This window comes from Bombus bifarius, unplaced genomic scaffold (assembly GCF_011952205.1).
Source record: "Bombus bifarius isolate JDL3187 unplaced genomic scaffold, Bbif_JDL3187 scf7180000007970, whole genome shotgun sequence".
NCBI lineage: Eukaryota > Metazoa > Arthropoda > Insecta > Hymenoptera > Apidae > Bombus > Bombus bifarius.
Genome location: NW_022884356.1, coordinates 6,125,304 through 6,149,614, shown reverse-complemented (window position 1 = coordinate 6,149,614; position 24,311 = coordinate 6,125,304). Strand labels below are relative to the sequence as shown.

The 24,311-nt window shown below is 38.1% G+C and overlaps 1 protein-coding gene across 5 annotated transcripts in view; it reads right to left on the bottom strand.

The window, feature by feature from the left end:
- Positions 1-24,311, bottom strand: part of LOC117213030 — a 486,984-nt gene that overhangs the window by 24,245 nt on the left and 438,428 nt on the right. For all 5 annotated transcript variants that reach the window (XM_033458240.1, XM_033458248.1, XM_033458277.1 and 2 more), the window contains one exon: positions 6,979-7,260. In XM_033458240.1, coding sequence (XP_033314131.1) covers positions 6,979-7,260 — 282 coding nt within the window. The remainder of the gene's footprint in view (positions 1-6,978; positions 7,261-24,311) is intronic.

Sequence of the window (24,311 nt, the reverse complement as noted above, 5' to 3'; positions counted from 1 at the left end):
GATAAAGATGACAGTTGAAGAAAGGCTAGACGGGGAAGAGGAAATGACTGAGCAATAGTGGTCTGTATTATTGGTTCTTTTTTCTTTGTTCAAGAACGTTTTTATATCTCTGCAGTCCCTTCGTTGTTCTAACTGCGTAACCCTGCTTTAGATAAATTTCTAATTCTGTCTGAAAGAGGTAGCATTTCAAAGAGAGATTATTTTTGGAACAATATAGACGTTCTCTGAATTAAGGGAATAAAAGAATCCTAGAAGTTTGTTACGTCAATTTCATAAAATAACGTCTCATTCGATTTTCGACGAAATTTTCTTAGAAACATTCACAACTTATCGTCTGTCGCGGATATATACTAACGCGTTGACAAATGTCGGAAATGGTAATCATACGAGGAACCTTCGTATTTGTGTGAGGAATATTAGCACCAATTAATCATAATGTTCGATAAAAATCGAGAAACGAATCAACTGTGATATCTCCCTACTTAAGATCGCTCGAATGATCTCTTCAAGGTAGTGTGAAAACTTGGCCAACTGTTCTTGATGCCAGTTCAAATGCATTACTCCGCGTTTCAACTCTTCGATTCTCCAATTGCAACGACTATACAATCGAATCACATCTTCGGACACGTTGCTTGGAAAAGTATCATTATCGTGATACGAGGCAAAGTAAAGTAAAATCTCTACACGCGCGAAAGTACAACGAAAACAGGCTACAGAGTGCGAAATAACGAAATTTTACGCTAACAAAATACCGGCGATCGAATTAAAACAATTAAATGAATTAAAAGATTAAAGAGAGTTTGCTTAGCAACGAGGATTCCCTTAATCAAACCGAAAGCCATTAATCACGAGTACACCCACAACTCTCTGATCACACCACTGTCCCCGTTTCCTCAACAAATCTTAACTAACCAAACGCATCTCGAAACCCACACGTCAAATGCTCCCCACGCGGCCCATAATCCTCCTCTCGTCTATCATGGGTGCAGCCGGTTAATCGGAAACGCATCCCTCGCCGACCGATACTTCGATCGGGTACGACTGGTTCGCAGATTAGTGGTCCCGATGAAACGAAGGGTTAATTGTGCCAGTCCTTCGGACGCCGAGGCGGCAATTAGCATACGTCCACGTCGGATGTGCTATATATCTTCGTCCTGTTTCACGTGAGAGCCAGTCCCCTTCGAGGAACCATGCATCACCGTGATACGCACGCTACGGCGTCCACGTTGTCATCTTGATGAAACCTTAATGGCGAGGGAGCAAGATAGAACGAGGTGGAGGAGGACTACGGTGAACCCGGTAATCGCTGATCGTCATCGTGCTCCTCAATTTCCTACTTCGATATGTAGCTGGGTTTCTCTGTGCTTTGTATGCGAATATGTACGGGACGTACTAGAAGTCGTGATAGGATTGCCAAGGGGGTGATTCGAAGGGGATGAAAAAATAAGTCGAGATTATAGTATAGGGTACATAAGTTTTGATTCGATATGTTTAGATTTAAATTTAGGTTCGATGTTCCCTCTTTTAATTTTCATATTGCGCTTATGCGTGTAAATTATGGCATAGATTTTTAGATATGGTATTCATTTTATATTTTTTATATCGCACATATTACATAGATACATTTTGTACTTTGGCTGCATTTTTCGTGGGCCATTAAATCGAGTTACTTGAATATCCAAACGAGGATATTTTGCTTTTTATATCAAAAATATTGATAGAAATATCGATCAGTTAAATATTTCTTATTTTCTCTTCTAAATACTACAAACCCTCAAAGTCGTAGATTCAGTCGTAGATACCCTTTTTCAACACTCTGTACAGAGTATATATTATGTCACGTATACATGTGTGTGTGTAATATATAATATAATATATATAATAATATATATACTGTAGTAATATATACTATGTATTCTTGTATTTTATATATATGTATGTATGTGTGTATATGACCTGCCGCGAAATTGAACTCTGTCTTTGACGTGGCGTACCGCGCTCGCTTCATGAATATTGATCGGCTGCCGTTAATGCGCGGAATTGATTGCGGAACGTTCGCAGGCTCCGACTCATCAATTCGATCCGTGTCGATTCCAGCCCCGAACGCGAGTTCTCTTGTGTGCCGTAATGTACACACGTCTGACTCTTTTTTTGTACTCTCTTTTTCCCCCCTTTTTTGCTCCCGTTTTTTTTTTTTTTTTTTTTTACCACATCCCTCTCGACACAGTTCGAACACAGGATGCTTCGTTGCGTCGATCTGTAAGTGAGTTCGAGAGTCGCCTTCTTTTTTCTTGTTTTAGTTCTTTATTTCGTTGCTCGCATATTTTTTCATCCCCTTTTTTGCTTGTTCACTTTTGTGTTTTGCTTTGTTCGATACAGTTCGAATAATAGAAAATCGATCGCCCGATACTTTTGTGAAATAAAGAACCTCGAGCGGTGACTTTGTATGTACAAAGCTTTGTTTGTATCGATTGTATCGCGTTCAATATCACAATTCGCTTTCGACTTGGTAAATTAACAAAATTTCATAAGAAAATTGTATCGTAAGAAATTTTGTACTTCTTCTCTATACTAAATTCACATATTGATTGAATTTTGAATTTATGACATGCATAACATTTCCCAACAGTTTCTAACATTTCCAATCAAAGTCTGGTATGATTTTATTGCAAAATTTAAATTTTTTAATTGAACGGTATGACGGATTCGCGATTAAAAATATGATTGAATTCCTAAAAAAAATAAACGAATTGTTAAATTTGTTAAGTTATGACGAACGAGATTAATACGATATGAAGTTCGTGCTGATGATGTAAAGAACGTATACGCGTATAAATATTAATATCACTTTTAGTTGGATACCTGACTCCTTTCCCTTTTTTAATATCGAGTGTTACTATCGATCACGATAACAGTTACTTTAATATTCAGATAACGTATTTTTACTGATGTTTAATTAAAAATGCGGTTCAACGATAAAAGAATTTCAATATGAATAGTATCGGAACGGCATATAATGGATTCGATGGGATTTTTAGTTTAATAATGAAAGAACAGACACATACAGATTGGAGAGCCGAGGAATTTCATCAATTTTCTTGAATTATACAGTTCCGACGTATCGAATTCGCAACGAAAGATTAAAAAATATAATTATTATTTTCTCCATAGCGAAACGCGAATAAATCATCATTATCCGCCTTTCTTAATGACTTTATCCTTAATTCGAGCTTTAAATTGCTCCCAATTTCTATTGGTAATCACAGCAATTGTTCCTAATTTATCTCATAAATCCTTCCAATTTCTCAACAGAAAAGTTAAATACGGCAGCTAATTAATGTTAAAACACATTCGCGATATTACATCCTTTGACACGTGTATGCGGGATTATGAAAGATCTGTTGTAAAGCTTTGCTATTTTTGATATACCTAAATCCATTTCAATGGCATGATAATAATTATTTCATATATTTACTTTCTTCTATATATGTATATTTTTACATTAGTTTAGATTAGTTTAGATCAGCAAATTTCACCAATACAATCGTGACAGTCACGTCTTGTTACGATGTTAATGAAATTTCAGAACGTTTTACGTAACACATAACAAATATATACACATGGAACTCTTTTACGGTAAGTGTCGAAATTCTTCTGTCAGCCAGTGTATATTTAATCTTACTACTAGCTTCCTAGAATAGCTTCTCTCATATACCATCGTAGAAATCAATGGTGTTTTCGGTGAATCGAACGAAACAGAATCACTACTATAAATAAAGTTATAATACTAAGTAGTTTCAACGGTTTTTCATTCAGGTATATCCGAATTAAAGCGTGTTATTTTTATTCTCAAGAAGAGAGGGAATAGAAAATCCAGATGCGGACGCGCGTTGGAAAATGGCGCGTTTCATGGAATATGTCGGTTAAATCGACATCCGTGCGTGGAAATTGTCGGGCCCGAAGCGTTTAAGGGACGTCGCACGAGGAACGGGATTCACGTGGACTTTTAAGCAATACGAAAGTGCTCGGCAAGTTAGTTTCAGGTCGAGGTTGAACATTTTTCGTCCGATTGCCGGAAACGCTGCGTTTCTGCGCAACGACCGAGAATAATCCACGAATAAATAGAATTTACTCGATTATCTCACGAATATAAACGGTATGAAATCGATGAAAAAATCAGCTTGCGTGTGGGATCACGTGCATTTTCCTCCATTTGATAATTCGTGCTTACTCATCACAGCTTCTACTTTATGCCCTCTAAAAGATAGATTATCCATTAATCGAAGGAAAAACATTCGTGGGAAATTCCATCGTTCTTAGTTCTCGTCCTTCGAAGATTCCTCTAGCTCTCAATTTTTCACATCGACTACAGAAACATTCGTAATCGACATAGAAATAATCAGCAACCTGCGCCAGCTATCTAACACCGATCCGGAGAACATCCCCAGGCAATAGCCACGTGGTAACCCATTAACGTTGGACAAAGTGCAGGCGAACCACGTATTCAGATGTCGACTACAAATATATCCGAATGCACTCACGCCTCTGTTCCCCGGCCGTGAACCATGAACGTTCACCTCGTGTCCCTGAACGGCTACGTGGACCTCTCTGACGCTTGATCGTGAACACGGTCACGACGAACATAAAGGCCCCCGGCCGCGAGCATGAATATGAATCTGTGTATGTACACAGATCAAAATGAATGGATCCGGACGCTGCGCTAGTGCATGAACGGAAGGCTGGACGCGAAGCCTTGGATACGCTGGAATGCGCGTGGATTCAACGTACACACACGTACAGAGATGGACGAGAGAGTGGCGAGTTGAAAACTCCGGGTGCAGTTTGAAACGAGAGCAGACCCCGTTGAAAACCCAGCCGGTAACCGGTTCAGATTCAATCTACATAATGGAGAAAGCTCGAGACAATGTTTGCACAGCCCTCTTCGACCGTGGCTGCTTCCCAATCTTTCCGTCTCCAGCCGCCACCGTCCAAGCAAAGAGCTTGTTAATGGGTTCATTTGGATTCGATCATCGCCTTACCATTCCATCTCTCGATTTTATTCTCTCACGATCTGCGCTCGTTTACCTCTTGTCTTTGCTCGATCGACCGATTCCTAACTTTTGAGTTTTTACTTTTTTTTTATCAAAGATGTGTTTCAAGCGATAGTCGCAAAGAAAATTTGTGCGAATTGGAACGTCGAATTAGACGCGAGAATCAGCTCTACTACGGAAGCGAATTTACGAAAAAACGACGAATTTCTTGCAAAATGTAAAACGATACGCAGGACAATATTATTGTTGGAGTAGATTTACGAAACTGCAACTTATGAATTATTTTTAAAAGATTTACATCTTCGTACCTAAAAGATTTTCGTTTTCAAGTATGCGATATTAACATTTTCCCGATCGATCATAAAATTATCTTACAATTAGAAACTTATCAAAAATATACTATCGCAGGAAATTGTCGTTTTCTCGTTTTGCGATGCATCTGCAGGCGATAATCGTTGCAGAGGCAGGAAAAAAGTGAGAAGAAATCAGGGATAGGATCACGAGGCGAGATCTGCTCGATTTCATACTTTTCTTCCTTTTTCTCTTCTCTTCGCGAGCAGAGAGAATCTGAACAGAGAGGCTCTTAATAAGGTCAAGGAAGAGGCAGGCTGTTGCAGTCGTCGGAATAGAAAGATCAGCGATTCTGCCCCCTTCTTTCTTCCTCTTCTCTGATTCCACCCCAGTCGCTTCTCTTCTCACTGATTAAAAATGTCTTAACGAATGGCGCGGCGTGTCGTTTGTAGGGATACGCTGAAAAAGATTCGCCCCAAGTTTTTTCTCGCCATTTCGATAGAAACGACATTCAACGTAAAAACGTCGTCGGTGGAACGATAATATCGTAGAATTTACGCGGATATGGATAACGAAAGACGAAGCAACATTTCTCGATTCTATTAGAAACTGGATGTAAGTAATAAAATGAACAGAAATTGTAAATATACTTTTCGATTCTATTGGACATCTTGTTCCATTTTTTCGTCCACTTTTGATCATCTATCGTTTTAATTGATATCAACGAGGAATTTGACATTTTAACAAAAGAAGACTTCTTGTTTTTTCCTTTTCAGTGATTATCGTCTCATGTATCACGAAGAAAGGAGCGTCGTAGAACGTAACCGGTCGAAATTTTCATGAAATCACCGGTTGATTGCGTTTCGGTCGTCGAGATTTTCATGAAATCACCAACTGATTACACGAAGCTCTCCGTGCGAGTTTCTGGGATTGCGAATTCATATGGTAATGTCGCTGAACCTTGCAGGTTGCCGTAGCCTTTGGTAAACTTCATGAAATTCTTCTTGAAAATTCAATTCTGCCCCCGCGGGATGAAACGCGGTTCGTGGAAGAGGTAAGCAAAGCCCGGATTCCGTATAATTTTCATCTCGAGACCGTCTCGAGGAGAATTGATGAAGCAAGCGGAACAAACGCGAGACTAGAATTAACGACTTCTTCCTCTCAATTACTTTATCTCGCTATTCTTGTTTTCTGATATGAAATATTGCAAATTTTTATGATGATTCCTAGGATGATTCTTGCAAAATTATTAGCTGCAATTATTATAATATAGCGCTCGCAACTTTTGTAAAATTCTTCATTGTAACCTTGTCGAAGATTATTGTATTTTATCATTTACACCATTGTACTAATTATTACTATGTTTCTTATTTATATGATTACTTTTATGTATTTTATACAAAAATAACGATTTAGAAATCTGAATACGGTAAATAGAAACGCAGAAAAGGAGCAGTGCCAAGAAAATCTGCGTTACTAATACTTTATCATAATATTTCAATCTTATTAGAATAAAATATTGTCCTTTCTTTGAAAATATTCCTATAATACTATATATAATACTGTGATAATATACTGTATACGTAATAATACGAAAGAAAACACTTGAAAATAGTGGAAAGCGTAACTTGTTTACCTTCTTGAAATAACCACCATGGAGTCTCATATGACCATTGAGTGCCGGTATATTTTTGAATTTTCGATGGCACAAATTGCATTCGACCGGTTTTGGCTCGGTCTGCGTCTTGTTGGACGCCGTCACAGTGCCAGGGGACGCCGAATTTCCCGGCGACGGACTGCTTTTCCCCACATTTCCGCCTCCTGGCGAATTAGCCTGTGTCTGTTGCTGCTGATGCTGTTGCTGCGGTTGCTGTTGCTGCTGTTGCTGAGCTTGCTGTTGCGCTTGCTGCTGTTGTTGCTGCAACGAGAAATAAATAGCTGGAATTATTAGTTTGTTATTGAATTTATATATAATATATGAAGTAAGTTCGTGAAGTTGTTAAATTTGTTTTCCTTTACACTTTATGACTTGTCTCAAAATATGAAAAGAGTATCATATCGTTTATTTCCATACGAATTATTTGTTAAATATTATGCTTAATGTTTTTATATAATATGTTTTATAAATCTAGAGAAAATTATTTAAATTATGCTGATATTGTATATACTGTTATAATTTATAGGTGGTATTGCTGCTGGTATCAGCAATGCTAACTAAAGTGGAAGATGCGATGCTTCAAATGTAAAGGGACCTTCGGAATAACATTTAATTCCATAGTTCAAAGTGGTTCTTTGCCTAACAGAGTGCGAAACGAAGAACGAGGCATTCTTTTCACACTAGCTTTGACAATTAATAAAAACATCTTCGGATTCAAGCATACTTTCCTCCACAGCTTTGAGACACCAAACGCTTTTCGAACGATTACCATGAAATTAAATATTCAACATTGTTATCGTTCCTGATATCATACAGCTTCTTTTTCTTCTCACTGTTTTAATGGTCTCTCATACATATATTACAGTATGGTGTTTCTCGATGACAATTTTTATCATTGTTCGAGTTTATAAAATTAGCATTCGGCAAGATATTATTTCATTTGCAATCTTCAAAATTTAAATTCTAGTTTGTCTTCGAGTGAAAATTACGTTTAAAAGGTAGGCGCACATAACTCAAAATCAATTCAATCGATAGAATTTTTGTATCGTTCGTAAACATTTTTCATTCGACTTCAAACATTTGAATATCGTAGAGATGAATAATTTTTTCTAAATAGAGGAACTTTTAAATACTTTAAAATTCGACATATGGCTCGTAGTAAACTATGTATTAATATTTGCAACTTTCACCGAGAAAACGCGTAACACACGCATGACCATACACGTGCATCCATTATTGTTACAGCAAGAAAATTGAAATTCTTCGAATTGTGACAGTTCTTCGGCATGAAAGCTGCATATTTGAGCTTCAACCAACAAGAATTTATCGCTCGGTGTAATAAAAATTCTAATAAAAGCGTATGTTCGTTATTTCATTCCCTTTCTTTCTCACATACACGTTTTTCGTTTCATCGCTTTCACAAGAATAATGAAGGAGTATAAAGAATAATAATAAAAAAAAGAACAATGCACGTAAATAATGCGGCTACATGGAATATAGAATTCCTTCTGCCCTCCAGTGAAGTCTTTCCATGAGTCTGTTCTCTTTTCTCTCGCCTACTTCAAGCTCTGAGGTAACTTTGTAATTTCGCGAATGTTAAGGGAGAAACGACGATGCCGGCGGAATGGTTAAGTACAGATCGAGAACGATGCAACTTGTTACGTGGCGTATTGTTCTGTAATTTTCGTTTCGTTGCGAGAGGTGAGAGGAAGTTTCCGTTTTATCGCAGTAGATGAGAGCGTAGGAAGAAATGCTACAAGAATATGTGTATTTCCATTTTCTTGTTATTTTCCTCGGCAAGTTGCAAAAATAACGAAAATTATATTATTCAGTATTCATTTCATTTTTTACGTTGATGGAAACTTTTGGCTATAGAGACGAAGGACAAATTAAATTAAATAGCAATTAGTCGAGATGTACAACGTCAAATTTATCAAAAAATGCACGTAAACTTTCATTATCCTGTTATTTTCATGGGGAAGTTGATAGGACATTGAGTTCAAGTAGAATAGAACCATGCTTTGTCAGACATATACTGCATTCATAGGATCAAACGAAAGTATTCATCCAAATTTTCATGGAACCACGTTAATTATAGCTTTAAAATCGGTTCCCTATCATACAGGAAGTCGCGTCCATGCAACGCCCAAACGAAAATTAATCTTCATTTAATTCCTCTGTAATTCCGGGCCGCGTTAATTCTCGTTACGCCTCTGACCCCTACCAAAGCTGATTGATTCCGAAAGTAGACGCAGGTTTCATTAAACGTCGAATTAGCGCGACGAATGTGAAACGATCGATCCTGCTCGTCAAAGCGAAAACACAGAACAAGTTTCGCGAAAACAGCACCGCAGCGCATACACTTATAGAAAATTGGAAGGTGTTGAAGTAATTACTTCAAGATAAACTCTACACCTTTTCTTTTGTATATCCGTCACCTGGAGACCGCTGTTACCAAGAAAATAGAATTTGGTGAAAAAGATTCAGAATAAGGAGAGGTCCATATTATTGTGCTCTTGAATATAAATTTTGTTTTGGATTACAATATCTAGAAACGAAAGAGCTATAATTAGATTTCTGTTGCTGTTTCTTGTAGCCCTCAGCTAGAGCTACACATCAAGGTTAACTTTTTGGTAATGTCCTTTGCTATAAATATATGAACGTGCTCCACTCGTTCCTCTATCAGTCAACCTCAACAGAAGGTAATCAAATATAGAAAATATTTGCGAGAAAAAAAATATTTGTGAGATGTCAACAAAGACTTTTGGCATCAATGACGCAGTTTAGTGATAACTACATTATCAGTTAGGGCCATCTATAAACAAATGCCGGTTTCATACTTACAGGCCTGATAAGTTCAATCTTTCGTAATCTGGCGCCATTCAGACGATTAATAACATTCTGTGAATCTTTTCGAAATTTACATCCAATAAAAGCTGAAAAATGAAAAGTCGACAGAACTTATGAGACAATCTACAGGTTTACTTTACCAGCTTTAGCGTATAGCGAGAGTAATCAGCTTTAAACTCGCAGACAGTGGAGGTCAGGTCAGAGAATGTGTTTATATGGACGGGATGGTTAGACGAGGATTTTCGAGAATTCTGTTGGTGTGCATCTTCCTGGTACAGGATCTTGCCGCCGCAAGCTCATCAGTATTCCAACGACGATCTCGACGCTACGATAAATCGCAGAGCATCGAATCCGTGCGATTTCAGACTACAGTGTGCAGTTCAGAGTGAAGTATTGTTCGAGTTTTCTCGAAGGGACATTCAGCGTATTAGGGAATCGAGTAGCTCGTTCGATGAAAATTTATGGATAATGTATGGCTATTCGTCGTAGAAGATGAAAAATAATGGAAGAGGAAGCAATAGTCGTATTTGAATGTTATAGATTAAGGAGAATATATTCTTGTATACGAGAGGTTCCATATCGATCATTCTTTTCGTTTTATCTTTTCGTACAATATATTATCATTGTCGTAGCAACCAAGGTACATTATTTTTGTAAATTTTTAGCATCGATGATGACGTTTCTAGAAGCTAGGAATCAAGTGTCTCCTTAGATATATTATACGTCACATTTCGTGAAAATCTTCGATTTTAGTTCAAATTAATCAAGATGCAAGCTGCTTACATTTACAAAATCCTATCAAAATTCATAGATAAACGAAGATAGGAAAATCTTTCACCAATAATTTCTGGTCTACTTAAAAACGTATATCCTATATAAATCATTAAATACCTAAACGAGGATAAACACTTTAAAATCAAACCTGCAATTTAAATACCTGTAACTGATTATCTGTTCGAAAATTTCACTTATGTACTGTTATCCTACTTATATCGATTTTCCCGCGTATGTAGCGTCAATATCATAAAACCGAGCACTTACTTTGATATTTCTAACATCCACTTTTATCATTGTCACAGCATTTGCTTTGAAAACGTACTTTATCTCAATCCTATAATATCTATAAAGTAACAAAGTATCGTTACGCAGCCGATTTCTTTTCAGTAGCCAGCAGTAGTAGCAGTAAGAAATCGTGTGGTATCCAGCTTTATCAAAGCGCAGGAAAAGTTGATTCGACATTCGTAACGCGCAACCACACGTTCATCTTGCGTGGAACGCATCAGGCTCGCACGTTCTACGGAAGGTTTCACGTTGGCAAAGGATTTCGAGTCACATCTCGTTTCCGAGTGACCCTATCCGCTGTCGCGAATGTCGGCGAATGTCGACGACTGCGAGCTGCTGAAGAAGAGAAGCAGGCGAAGAAAAACTGTCAGAAGCGAAGGCAGGGCTCTCTGCGATCGAATGGTTAATTAATGGAGTCAACAGGATCACGTAGTTATAGCGCAGACTTTCTCCGAAGGAGTTTAACGAAGAAGATTCTTTTCCTCTCGTTACGATGACACTTTTTGCGCTCCAACTTTACCAGCCGCTTATGAAGGATCATTGTGAAATGTTTGCTTCCTACGCTTATGTATCGTATCGTTAAACGACGATCTATTTCGATTCGTTTTCTTCTCTTTAATTGCTGTTTTAAATTGGCAAAATGACATTGTTTACGATGAACGAAGAAAGTTTTGTTATATGATCTTTATTTATTCGCATAGAATATCGCGAGGATGAGAATTTCTTACGTTTAACGTGAGTAATTGAATTTCAAACAAGTGTGTTCATATATATATACATTTCTTGTACGAATGATATATTTATGAATTAGTCGTTGAATATATACGTGGTTTTTGAGTTTAGTGTTATAATTTTCGGATTTGTATGAAGGTGCACTGCTGTAAAAAACACGTTTGCGAAAGAAAGACACTTTTCGGACAACCTAATATAATACTTAATCGCGTAATCTTATATTCGATGTTGAAATTGTTTTATACCATTTTCGCATTGTTTATTCTATATATGGTTTTTCGTTCTTTCCAGGATAGAAAAATGAAAATTCGTAATACGAAATTTTGAGAAGAAAAGGCAGTTCTAGAACATCGTAGGAAGAAGATCTTGGAACGGAAACGTTGGGTCTAGACACGATGGTTAGCGTTGCGATTACAACAAATTGGTACGTCAAAGTGAACAAGTTAGGATCCGTTAAAGGACTCGCCAGAACTTGGTAAACTAACGAACTCTGTGCGAATTAGAACTTTGAACTTCGTAATGTTTGAACTCGCTAAAGTATATGGACCTTTGAAGTCGATTCGACGTTCGACTCATTTAAAACTTCCTTCGTTAAAGAATAGCAATATCTATCCTCAATTTCTGACTCGGAGAATTTTTATTAAAGTACATAAAACGAAGTGAGATAGTTCAAACGAATATCAACAGTTCGATAGCTTGTTATTGAAAGTTGAATTTCATAAAAATTTTGTTCCGAGCTACAAATTGTGAATTATGAATTTTGAATTTTAAATTTCACCTTCAATTTTACATTACGAACACTCAATTCTTAAATTGAGTAACATTTAAATCGAGTAACATTTTCGAATATTCTAAAATTAAAATTTTAAATCTTAGCTAGAGCAGAATTTCAACACATTAGACGACGATACATTCAACAGTTAATTTGTCATAAAATAAAAGAATCGTAATCATTCTTTCGCTATATCGTCTTTCTTCGTGTCTTCGTATCTTGATTACAACGGGATGACATTTTTTGTAGCAGCGATCAGTGTACTGTCTTGGTTGAAAGGGGTAGAAGTATAGCGACAGTAACGAAATACGAGGCGTTTTTTTCTGGCTGGCTGTTTTGTTTCGGAGGTCGCGAATTGTAGCAGGAATAACGAGATACGGCAGCGTTAAAGAAGACAAAACCGTGCCACACAAAGCGAAGAAACGGCCACGTTTCTTGCGCGGGCTTGAGAAAAGAGTTTGCCCTACTTTCTATAAAAAACGGAGTAAGGTAAGATAAATGGAGAGCAAACAACAAACTTTTTTTAATTATGATCGAAAATATCTGTAAATTATTAAAATCTCTTGTTTTTTGTTATATCACTAAAAAAAAAACAAATAAAATTATTATACATTAACTTCATGAAAAATATCGATATAAATGTCGAATTCAAGTTCCAATAGTTTCAAAAGGATACAATAAACTTACCACGAATATATATTTTTGAATTTACGAAATGCTTTCGTAAACAGTTAATCTTATTGCCGATATACACATATTTGTTCATTTTCTTTGCCAGAAAAATAACATTCAATTATCTTTCTTGATTTTAATAAAGCCACATTTGAAAAAATTAAACGATAGTTTAAATAATATCTGAGTTTTGTTCGCAAGTGACAATAGATAAATAGATATAAAGCAGGTAGTCGTTGTATCGTGCGGTGGCTGACCAATCACTTGCTTATTCTACTGACAAGAGATAAAGAAAACATCGTTCCACTTAAATACTTATCGCGCGCCTTAATTTACAGCTATTAAAACAACGCGCCTGTTACAAATAAATACCTCTTTATACTCTTCAAGCTACTTTAATATTTTAAAAAATTCAACATAAAATCGTCTCGTTTTCACAAAAGAGCAATATCAACCAATTCGTAGGAAAGCACCGTGAAGTAATCGAAACGTAATTACAAGCTAACGTCAGATTCATTAAGAAAGAAGATAGCCGTTCGCTACGCGTTTGACGTTTATCATTATTTCCCTGGCATTTTGATTCCCTCCGGGCGATCTCTCGTGCCGAAAGCATTCCGTTCGATTACCTTCCTCCTTTTGCTTCATCAAATACGTAATCCAGTCGATCGACGATAATCGCGGCTCGTTTGTAGCGCCGATGCATGGCGGAGTACAGAGCGAGTTTAATTTAAGACTCGACCGCGGCAATGGCGCGCCGATAAAATCCGTTTAATTCGTGCAGCTCGACCGATTATATCCCCCTCGGTTCACTCGTTCATCGTTCGAGAAGTCGCCGCGATTGAACGACGCGACGGTCAAGTATCGATCCGTGGCCGGATAGCTTTCGAGACAATCTTCGTGTAGCTCTTTTTACTTCTCTGCTCTCCTTTTGATCGTTAACGATGCTTCCACTTTTGAAAACGATAACGCGGCCTCGTTGCAAGATCGTAAAAGACGAACTTAAACGTTGGAACACGGTTTTTAGTAAATTCTAAATAAGCTCTTAATCACTTGGCTTGAAATGCCGATTTCTTTACACGCGATTGAAATTTTAAGCGATACGAAAGATGCTTTTTTATATGCTATGCAATTTAGCATTATTCTACTGTAACTGTGAAAGCAACATACATCTGTGTTATTTTATATTTATTTTATATATAATATATATATGCGTTACCGATTATTTCAATCGCGTTCAGCATTGAAAATTGTTCAACATGGCGAAATTAGGTAGACTCGTATTATGATTCATGTAATCATCGATTACACACGCCAAGATAAACATAATAGTTAAAGTAAATCAAGAAAATTCATTTCTACGACTTAATAACGTTCTTGATACCCGGTTTAAACTTTCCATTTTGGATTCTACGATTTAACGTTTCTAATACCCAATTTGAATTTCCCGCCTTGGTTCTCCTGCGATCTCCTGTTCCTAATACCTACTTTAAATCTTGCAGCTTTACGCCTGTGATTTAACGTTTCTAATACCTGGTTCCAATCTCTTACCTTGATCTCTGTGATATTCTTAAAATTATATTACTATAGACATGATTCACGATTGAATTTAATAACCGTGGAATTATTTGTATTTAGTTCCCCAGTGCAGCATTTTAACAATCTGTTACAAATTTGCGCGCATAATAAATAAACAATTTAAAGACATCAACGTTTTTTAAAATTCTAAAAATTTTAGTAGTAGGTGCCAGTAATTTCTGTATCAGACATATTTTACTACATTGCCAATGATCATCTATTTTGAACTATTACGTTCATTCGTTGCTCCTGTCAATTGCAATAATTTCATTTTCTAAAATCGTCGCGTTTCTTCGTGTTACTTATCCTTTAAATCTTCTTTTGTCAATGCCACTTGTATACGACAGCCCTATCGTTCCATCTCGAGACACATAATCGGCCACGGACAACGACATCGATAAAACAGTGTCTAAAAAAGCGTAGGTTTTCTCTTAAAGTGGAAAATTACGGGGCGTTTCCGGAATACGGTCTGCCCGTGAAACAGATGAAAGACTCCATGACCAAGATTGCGTCCTTATACTCTACGGATCGTACGCTAACATGCGTGTCGTTGTTTCGTTGAAAACGTCCAACGAACACCGGAAACGATGGTAGATTGTGGCGAAATTAACGAAGGAACAGGAGAAGGAGAATGGCTATCGAGAAAATTTATACGACCGTAAAAAGGCAGGCTAAGATAAAGAGGAAGAAATGCGTACACGTCGAAGACGTCGTTGGAGAAAAAACGACGAGACAAGGCGAGGAACGGCGAAAGGAAAGAAGAGGTAATTGGCGACCGAGAGTAGAAAGAAGAAATAGCGAGCAGAATGAATGTTGGGGGGGGATAAAGATTCCTTGGGTGTAAGCGTTGTACTGTTTGGTAAATGAAAGGAGAAACGGTGGGCGTGATTGTGGGTGCAATTTGTTGCGAGTTCTTTGGTGAAATTATTCGCTGATTTCGAGCCGCGATGGGATGGTGTGAAAAACACGTTTCATTTATAGGATCCTCTTGCGAGTGTTTTTGTAAAATAGAATTTCCACGATTTATTATTACTATCGAGTTGCAGAACGTTTACCGATAAACGCAGTACGAGTGGTTCCGTGGTGGCGAAAAACTGAACCATAGGATGACTGCTGTTCTAAAGAGAGTCGCATAATTAAGTTTCATCCCTCGTCGCCCGGATTTCCTTTGTTACATTAGCTGTCCCCTGTTCCGGCTCTTGGAACCACGAACGCGATTCCAGGCCGACGACGTTAATCTTTAACGAGCCGAGCCGCGCCAACGACGAGGATGAAAAGGAAAGAAAAGAGATCTCGAAGGCTTTGTAATCGAATCCCTTCGCTTCCCTTCGTTTTTAGCGATCAACGTGATTCGGTTTATGTATAGTCGAAGACGCGGGGACGAAGAATTTTGTCTAATGCTACTCTTGATCCGATCGGGCCAACGTCTCGTAATCTTTCGCGTGTAGGAAGAATCCGTCCAATTTGATTTCTCGAATGAAAAGAATTCATCGATTCTTGGATCGATGAAAGTTGAAGTTTTGAAATTGAGGATATATCGAATTCAGTAGGACATTGTTCATAAATGAGAATAAATCCTACAAGTGAAATTCTTTATGCGATTCGGTAGTTCTCTGCTTCTCTATTAAATTTTCAAGTATAAATAGCAATAAATAATAAATTGCACTTGCGTCACGGAAGCTATTGTTCGTTATTATAATACTGAATTCTTAAACACTGGCCACGGCGTGAAATCATAAATTCTCGAAACTCCTTTTTCACCTTTTCGCATGAAATATATGTGATGTCTAATCATAGCAGCGTCTGCGCCTCGGTAGCAAGGTAATCGAGCGTGTATTCTTGTGTGTACTCGTATCCGTGTGTGTAAAGCGAGATGCGAAACGATACATATTTTGCCAGTGGTGCTGGATGATGGAAAAATAAACGAGTATCGCGACCAGCGAGAAGAATGTAGTTACATGTATAACGAAAGATATCAAACCATCCGCCATGCTTTCTTGTATTTTTTAATTAATTTGATTAATTTAACGAACTCTCTTTTTATTATATACCCTATTGACAAACTTATTTTTCCTATCTACGTCATACAAAACAATATCGCATCTAAAATTTCCTTTTTGCAACGAACAAAAACAGAATGATCCATAGCTACACCAACCTACTCTACTTCCAGCAAACCATCCACTTGTTCCATGCTTCCCCAACGACTACTGCAGCATCCTAAACCCCAAAATTATATTCACATTCCCTCTCGATTCACCGTGTACACGAATTTCATCGTTTCTTCGATGTTTCGAGGACGCGACGCGTCATCTTACATCGACGCGCACCCCTGTACACGAATTTACGTGCAAGGGGGTTGGATAGGCAGGAATGACGGTACCAGTAATGGAAACAGAATGGGATAATTCCGCGAACCGCGGACGGACGCGGTAATTGCGAATAATTGCATTGTCTTCGAGTCGTTCGCTCGAGTTCCCCTGTTTCTCCTTCTCCGATCTCCGCCATTCTCGGCTATCTCGCTTCGTTCCTCCATGGTGCGTTAGTCCGTTGCTCCCGCGGGCTCTCGTTGAATTGCTTCGGGTACGAATTGAGAGTCGGCTGGTGGAAACTCTCATACCGATTAGGAGAACCCTCTCCTCGTCTCGGCTGTTTCACCCTCCTCTTTCTGGCGTCCGGTCTGGTTAGCCGGGGTCCAGATCCAGCGGCCGTGCAACGGAATTACGTTCGAACCAGAGGACACGTGGCTGCCTTCTGAATCTGATCTCATCGGGTGTAATTAATTTTTGCAGACGGAGATTGCCCGGCGAATTCCGGCTCGGTGAGTATGGACGATTGTTTCAGGGGTTGAACGTGCTAGAGGTTCCTGTGCGACGGGGGTTTAAGGAGCGTTTTAAAGAAGGGACATGGCGGCAGGAGCTTTGAAAGACTCGTGAAGAGGGCGAAAGATGACTCGTGAGAGGTTCGAAAGGTTAGATTTTGGCATAAAAAAGGTAAGAGGTATAATGCTGTACCGTCTGCAGTTAGCGGAAACGACGCAAGCGAGGTCGTAGGCAGATTGAGTTTAAAAAAGATTTTGAGAAGGGCAGATATTGCGCTAAGAATTTTGAAAGATTCGCGAAGAATATGAGAAATTGAGAAAAATTAGATGTTAAAATAAGAATGTGAAAATACAGTACTTCATGCTTCAGGTATAGTCAGCATGTAAAACTACTATAAATTTGTATTATTTTATTACTAAGTTAATCCCTTACATCTTGTCAATTAATTTTTCCTATCGCGTTATTTATTAGACGAGAAATCGATAATCTAAGTTTTGAGAATAAAAGTAACCACCTATCAAGGTTTCCAAGAAGTGTTCCATTCAGTCAAATCAACCATAATGGAAATCGATCGCGCTTACTTAGGAAATTCATGATACTCCCATGCGACAGAAGGATCATTCAACATAATGTAAACGTTAATAATTGCGCGGTTATGCGTTAGCTCATCCATGTGTCGCGCAACAGCCGCGTCGTTGTTGCTTTATCTCCGTATTTTACGTCGACTTCGCAACGAGTGCTCTCCAGGACAAGAGCCGACACGTCGATGGAGCTTGAGCCCCGTGTTGATATAACTCGCGGAACGAGAGCAGCAACGAAAGGAAAAGTGAAGCATTAAAAAGTGGAACAAGCATCGCATCGAGCTAATTACCATTCTTTTCCTTGTTGGTTCCATTTACAGGATAATTAGGTACCCTTCGAGTAAAATGCTGATTCGTACTCGATTCTAAGAGATTTCTAGAATATTAGACGTGAAAAATGGTTTCCTGAGTTACGTTTTAAGAAACTGATATTGTATTGACTATCGTGTTGTGTTCGTAAATTTAAACGAAAAATTAGAAAAGTGAATTGTAATTTATAAATATTCTCTACTAATTTTCTGCGAGAACGCGAACATTTGCAGTATTTTCAATTGTTTTCATTGTCCAACGTCTTTCGATAGAGGAAGAATGAAATTTTCCATCAATTATTTTCCTTCTTGATAATAATATAAAAATTGTAATACTTTCGTTTTCTTCACGGACACTATTTTCATCGGGTATGATAAATTATACTTTGGAAAAAATGTTTTCCTTTTCTCTTAAAAATGTCCTTCCATCTGTGTTCTTTAGATTCTTTTCACACGTTTGAAAGTGACAAGACAAACGATCATACTGGGAAGAACCCTCTGTTACTTCAAACACGAAGCTGTTTTGCTGTAAACTGTCGCATGGTTCAAAACTACCATGATGTAAGCAATATATTAATATTAATATACATGTGCATCAAAATAAAAATAAGTACTAATCTAAAAACTACTGTTTTTGCAAATCTCGTTAAAAAATCTTTTCATAAAAACCAAAGAAGCAAATATATTCCTTTAGAATAAATTTTATTATCCACATAATGGGACAAGAAATTCAGTAAAATAAAACAATTTTGCTATCTAAGAAAGAATAACCTTTAAACTAAAAAATTTTTTTAAATTTTAAGTGCACACATTACGCTGCCAAAGCGTTTATCGTGTTCTTTAATTCGAATTCGTTTTGACGTTTGTGAAAACATTAAGGTTGTCGTCGCTATCGAAAAAGGGTACGTTTTAATTATTCGCTCCCATCTCCGGAACTTCTCGTCCGCGAAAAAGTTTGACTTCTATGCGACGGAAACAAATTATGCTGGAAACAAGGGGCTCAGCGTTAATTTTCGGCCTTGGCGTTTCATGGTTCTCGAATTTCCTTGATAAATAATGCTCGGGGGTTTGTGGAAAGTTTGGTGATTGGTGCGAGCACGTTTCAAACTTTATGCCGACTCCGTCTCGCGTTTTTCGTTTCTCACAAAGCTATGAATATTTAAACTTTCATAATTACCGGTTTTATTTGTGCCGATGGTTCGTTCGTTCGTTCACTCCTACTTTCCGACATGCTGGAAATACAAGATGCGGAAAGATACTTTCACTCTACCAACGAATCGAACGCGAGCGCTCCGTGACACGCTTGAGAAACAGATGTTGAAATTGAATCTCATTTATGCAAGCAACTTTACGTTGATTCTCATGCAAACGTGTCTTGCATTACTCTTAAATAATTCGCAGGGCATATTAAGATTGAGCTTCAACTTGCAATTGGATTTACAAGCATTTCAAGTTCTTCAAGTATTCTACGTTAATTGTAGTTGAAATTGTCAAGAAATACATCATCGCCAAAAGTTGGTTGATAAATCATATTCGTTAATTTCAAGGAATATTCGAGAGACTCGTTGTGTTCTAGGAAAATATGCTATCCATGGATGCCTTTAATATTTACAAGATACTTTACATGGATCACGTTCTTTGTATTTTATATCAACCAATAAATACCCGACACCAAGCCAATTCATGAAAACAAAATTCAACAGCCTATCAAAAATTCAATTTAAAACTATGATCTATATCCTCCTAACATATTTATTGTCTACTAACTGAAAGAACACAAAGAGTACAAATTAAAAGTTACAAAATCTTGAGAGAGACCTTTATTACACGAAGATCATCCTCGACCAAATATACTTCCCGATGTTTACCATCCACTACCATCGTATCAAACACCAACCTTAAGCTATATCCAAGTTGCTTGACAAAAAGGACCCAACCCTAAATCATCCATGGCAGACTTGCCAAAAAATGAAGCAACGTGACCGAGGGACACGGTTAACGTAGCAAGAACGAGGACTGGAAAGCCGAGCAATCCGTTGAGAAGGGACACGGGAACAAAGCAGGTCGGGGTATCTTGATCCAACGCGACATCATGATTCATCGCGGGGGTCAAGGAGAGTGGAGGTTACTACGTAGTGGAGGGTGGATCGAGCGTTAACCGGAGAAGTAAACACGACCTCGGTGAACATTATCGGTGCACGGTGACAAATCCAGTGCGGGCGAAGACAGAGAGACAGAACTGTGGCGTGCACTCGCTTAGTCGGACAAACGTGCACGAACACAGATAGAAACCGAGCGGTACACTCTTCGCGACGATGGTGTGCTCGAGACACGAGAGACGACGAGGATATTCTCTCGGTGCAGTTCAGCCAGCGCATAAATTCCTCGAACACATGGCGCCTGAGCTTATGAACAATAACCACGGCTGGCTTCTCCACCTCCTCTGGCTGTCGACGTTGATGCCAGCGGCACGTTAGCCGACCTCCTAGCCGGTAATTACGCCAGACCCATAAACATTCGGCTCACGGTTCAATCTCGCCCGGAAGACAAGGGACACAAGTGCCAGGCGTGGCTTCCTGGCACATGTCTCCTCTGCGCGCCGCCTCGAATCATCTGCATAACGTTTTCTGCATCGGAGACCCGGCCTCCGTGGATTTAAACCGGCTTATTATGGCGGTGATGCATGCGTCCGCTACTAAGGAGGAACTCGCTGAGCTTCGCGACCATCGTGACTCAGGATTCTTCGAGAACAGAGCTGTAGGTGGATGAAAGTGTGTTGGTTGGTTAAGGCAATCGGATAGGATAGTATTCGTTCGGGGAAATTATAATTTTCTATTCTACTAGTTCTATTCTCTAATTCTATTCTGGGATACGATATGGACGAAAGATTAGTTTGGAGCCGAGAGATGTTTTATTCGATTTAGATGGTTTACATCGAATGGAATAATTGTAATTAAAGCGTTAACTGTAGCAGGTATTTTTGATGTTTTATATGTTTTAGATTAGTTCCGCTTATTGAATGTTGTAACGAATATTTGACTTTAGATATTTTATACGTATATTTTTAAACACGCGATATGATTCTTTTATTTTTGAATTTGTATTCCTTTTTCATATTTCTCGTTCCTCTACTCTACTGACACACATTTCACTCTTCCTTTATCGATACAGTTATATTTATTCGCGTCCAACGTCACAATAACTTGACAGCTTAGTAGAATTTATTGTACTTTCCATCCTGTGTAATATTGAATATTAGAAAAATATAGAAGATAAAAAGTTTCATGTCGTAACTTTCTAACTCGATGTATAGATTCGTTAAAAAAGTACATGGAACGATTGATCTTGGAATTCACAATAAAATATCTCTATCCTATTGTATTTTTTACCAGGAGAAAAAAAAATGTATCCGCACTGTGAAAAAGAAAAGAAAAAACTCATATACTGATAATATTTACTCAATAAAGAACTATCTTGTCTTTCAACGAAAATTAAGTTTTATTTATAGTGTTTTATTTTTCATAAATATTTAACACATCGGGCAAGTATATTTCAGTGAAGACTCCGCGTCACCTATGTATATAGTTCCCCATTCACTACACATGTTTGAATTCATAGCCTCGTAAATTGCTTTCAGAATCGTGGTGTTACGCCGTGAGATAAAATGTATTGAAAAATGGTTATTCTAAAGAAAACTGGTGTAGCGATCGGACACGTGTAAGGAAATGGTGTAATATTTATTTATTACGATGTACCACCAACAAGGATGACACAAAATGGTATAAATGAAAAATGCAGATTTCCTTTGCATATTTCTTTGCAGAACCGTCTTCGATTACGCTCGGTACACGACTTTTCGTAGAATCGAAGAAATCCAGAAAGTCTTCCGCATGTATGAAACATGTTCCCTAAAGAAATCGAAGGAGCTTTACAGTAAAATCACTTTTTCGAGTTTATAAGGAGAATCTTTTCAAGAAATTTGTCAAGAAACATTTTGTTAAGGATCAAGTAATCCCTTTTTTCGAAACACACTTTTTCTTTTACACAAGGCTCTTGTATGCAATCTTTACTCTCATGACGTACAATATCCACGAACGTTATATAAAAATGTTTCGCAAATATCATATTTTAAAACGGTCGCTTAAGACGATTAATTATTCAACGCGACGATATTGCCAGAACAATTTTATTTAAAAGCTTCTATTTTCGTTAATAACCCGCATCAAAAATTATAATAAATATTCCAAAAATATCGATACATCAAAATATCTCAAGTTTTCATCTTCTACATATTCGACATTTTCTACGTATGTTCTAAATATACAAATATTCTACGTAGATTTTATAATTTTATAAATATACAAAATTCTACATTAGTATACATGTGTACACATACTGTTAATTTTATTAATGTATCTTCAAATCTCAATAATTCTACTAACATTTTAAACAATTTCACTAATGTCCATACCGTTCATTTTCAACTAAACTAATTATCCATTTAACATATAATTCCCCCGCCCAAATTCAAATTCAAGTTCCCGTCAAGTCGATTATCACTATATGATATACCTCGTCTATCTGCATCCAAATTACCAAAAGACGTACGTTCGAATCATTCAATTTTGAACAGCCATCAATTTGTAGGAAGCATAACCAAGGAAGCTTGATGCAGGGATACGTGGTCCCATCTCGGTTCCTTAGTTCGCGAAATCACGTTACGTCGACGATAATAAATACGACGGCGTCATAAATATTCGGTTCACGATTTAATCTTGCCGACGAGGCACGAGTGCCAAACGTGGCCCCGGTAACAGATGTCCCTTATTTGACCGAGTACCGGGGATCATCTGCATAATGTTCCTGGCAGAAGTAAACGATCCTGAGATTAGGTCAGGAGTTCTCTCTTCGAACCCTCTGCTCCGCTCCGTAATGCTCTGGTACGCGCCACGTCACGTGCAGCTTGTTCTTTAAATTACCGATTGTCCCGTAGATCTTCGCGACAGAATCGAGCCGCTCTTACTTTGAAAACTAGCAAGGCATGTCCCATAAATCCCCATTATTCTCGCTTCGATCTCGAATCAGCCGAATTTCGATGTTCGACTGGAATTTAACACGAACCTTTTACATTCTTGTGAATTCTCAGAGCGAAAGAAAGATATTTTTTAAGAAATTTTGGATAATAAAATGTATGGTAGGACCACTTCTCATACGAGAGATTCTACTAACATCTTTTCCTTTTCTTCGTTTTTTAATACGAGGCACTTTAAATTAAAATTGCACAAAGTAATTACAATTTTCTTCTTCAATCTACTACATGCTTAATGTATTTGACATCGTTGTACCTTAATCTCGTATCTGTACTTTAATAATTCTTTAATTAATTTTTTATCCAATATTGGAAAGCAACTCCCGTATTAATTAAAACCCCCTCCCTTTTTTTTTTACTTCTTCCAGTTACCCCCGCGCCTGACATTCAAAGCAATTCATCGCGTTTCGCAAGCATTCCAGGCTACTTATTTTACCCAACCATTCCTCGTCGCGAAATAAAACTTTCTCTCCGCTCTTCAACTCTCTCAGGATGCCTTATACAAGTTTGTCCAGCGAGGCCAAGCTGACGTGCCTTAAACCGGCTAACGGTTGTGTAGCTCGTTAACTCAGCTTCGTCGTTCAACCTCACCCTCTATTCCTATCTTCCTCTCTACCTCCCTTCTCCCTTCCTCTCGCGCTCTCTGATGATGTTGCACCAGAAAGGTCTAACCAACCAGGACGATCCGCATTTCGCATGCACTCCGCGCGACAATTGTGCGACGTGGATGCGTTACGCCGTTTTAACGGTACCGGACGGCGAGACTCGGTCGACGAACCAGCCCGGCAGAGGATCGTTCAATTTAGTCCCGGTGAACCTTCGTCCCAACGAATGAACGACCGTTCTCTC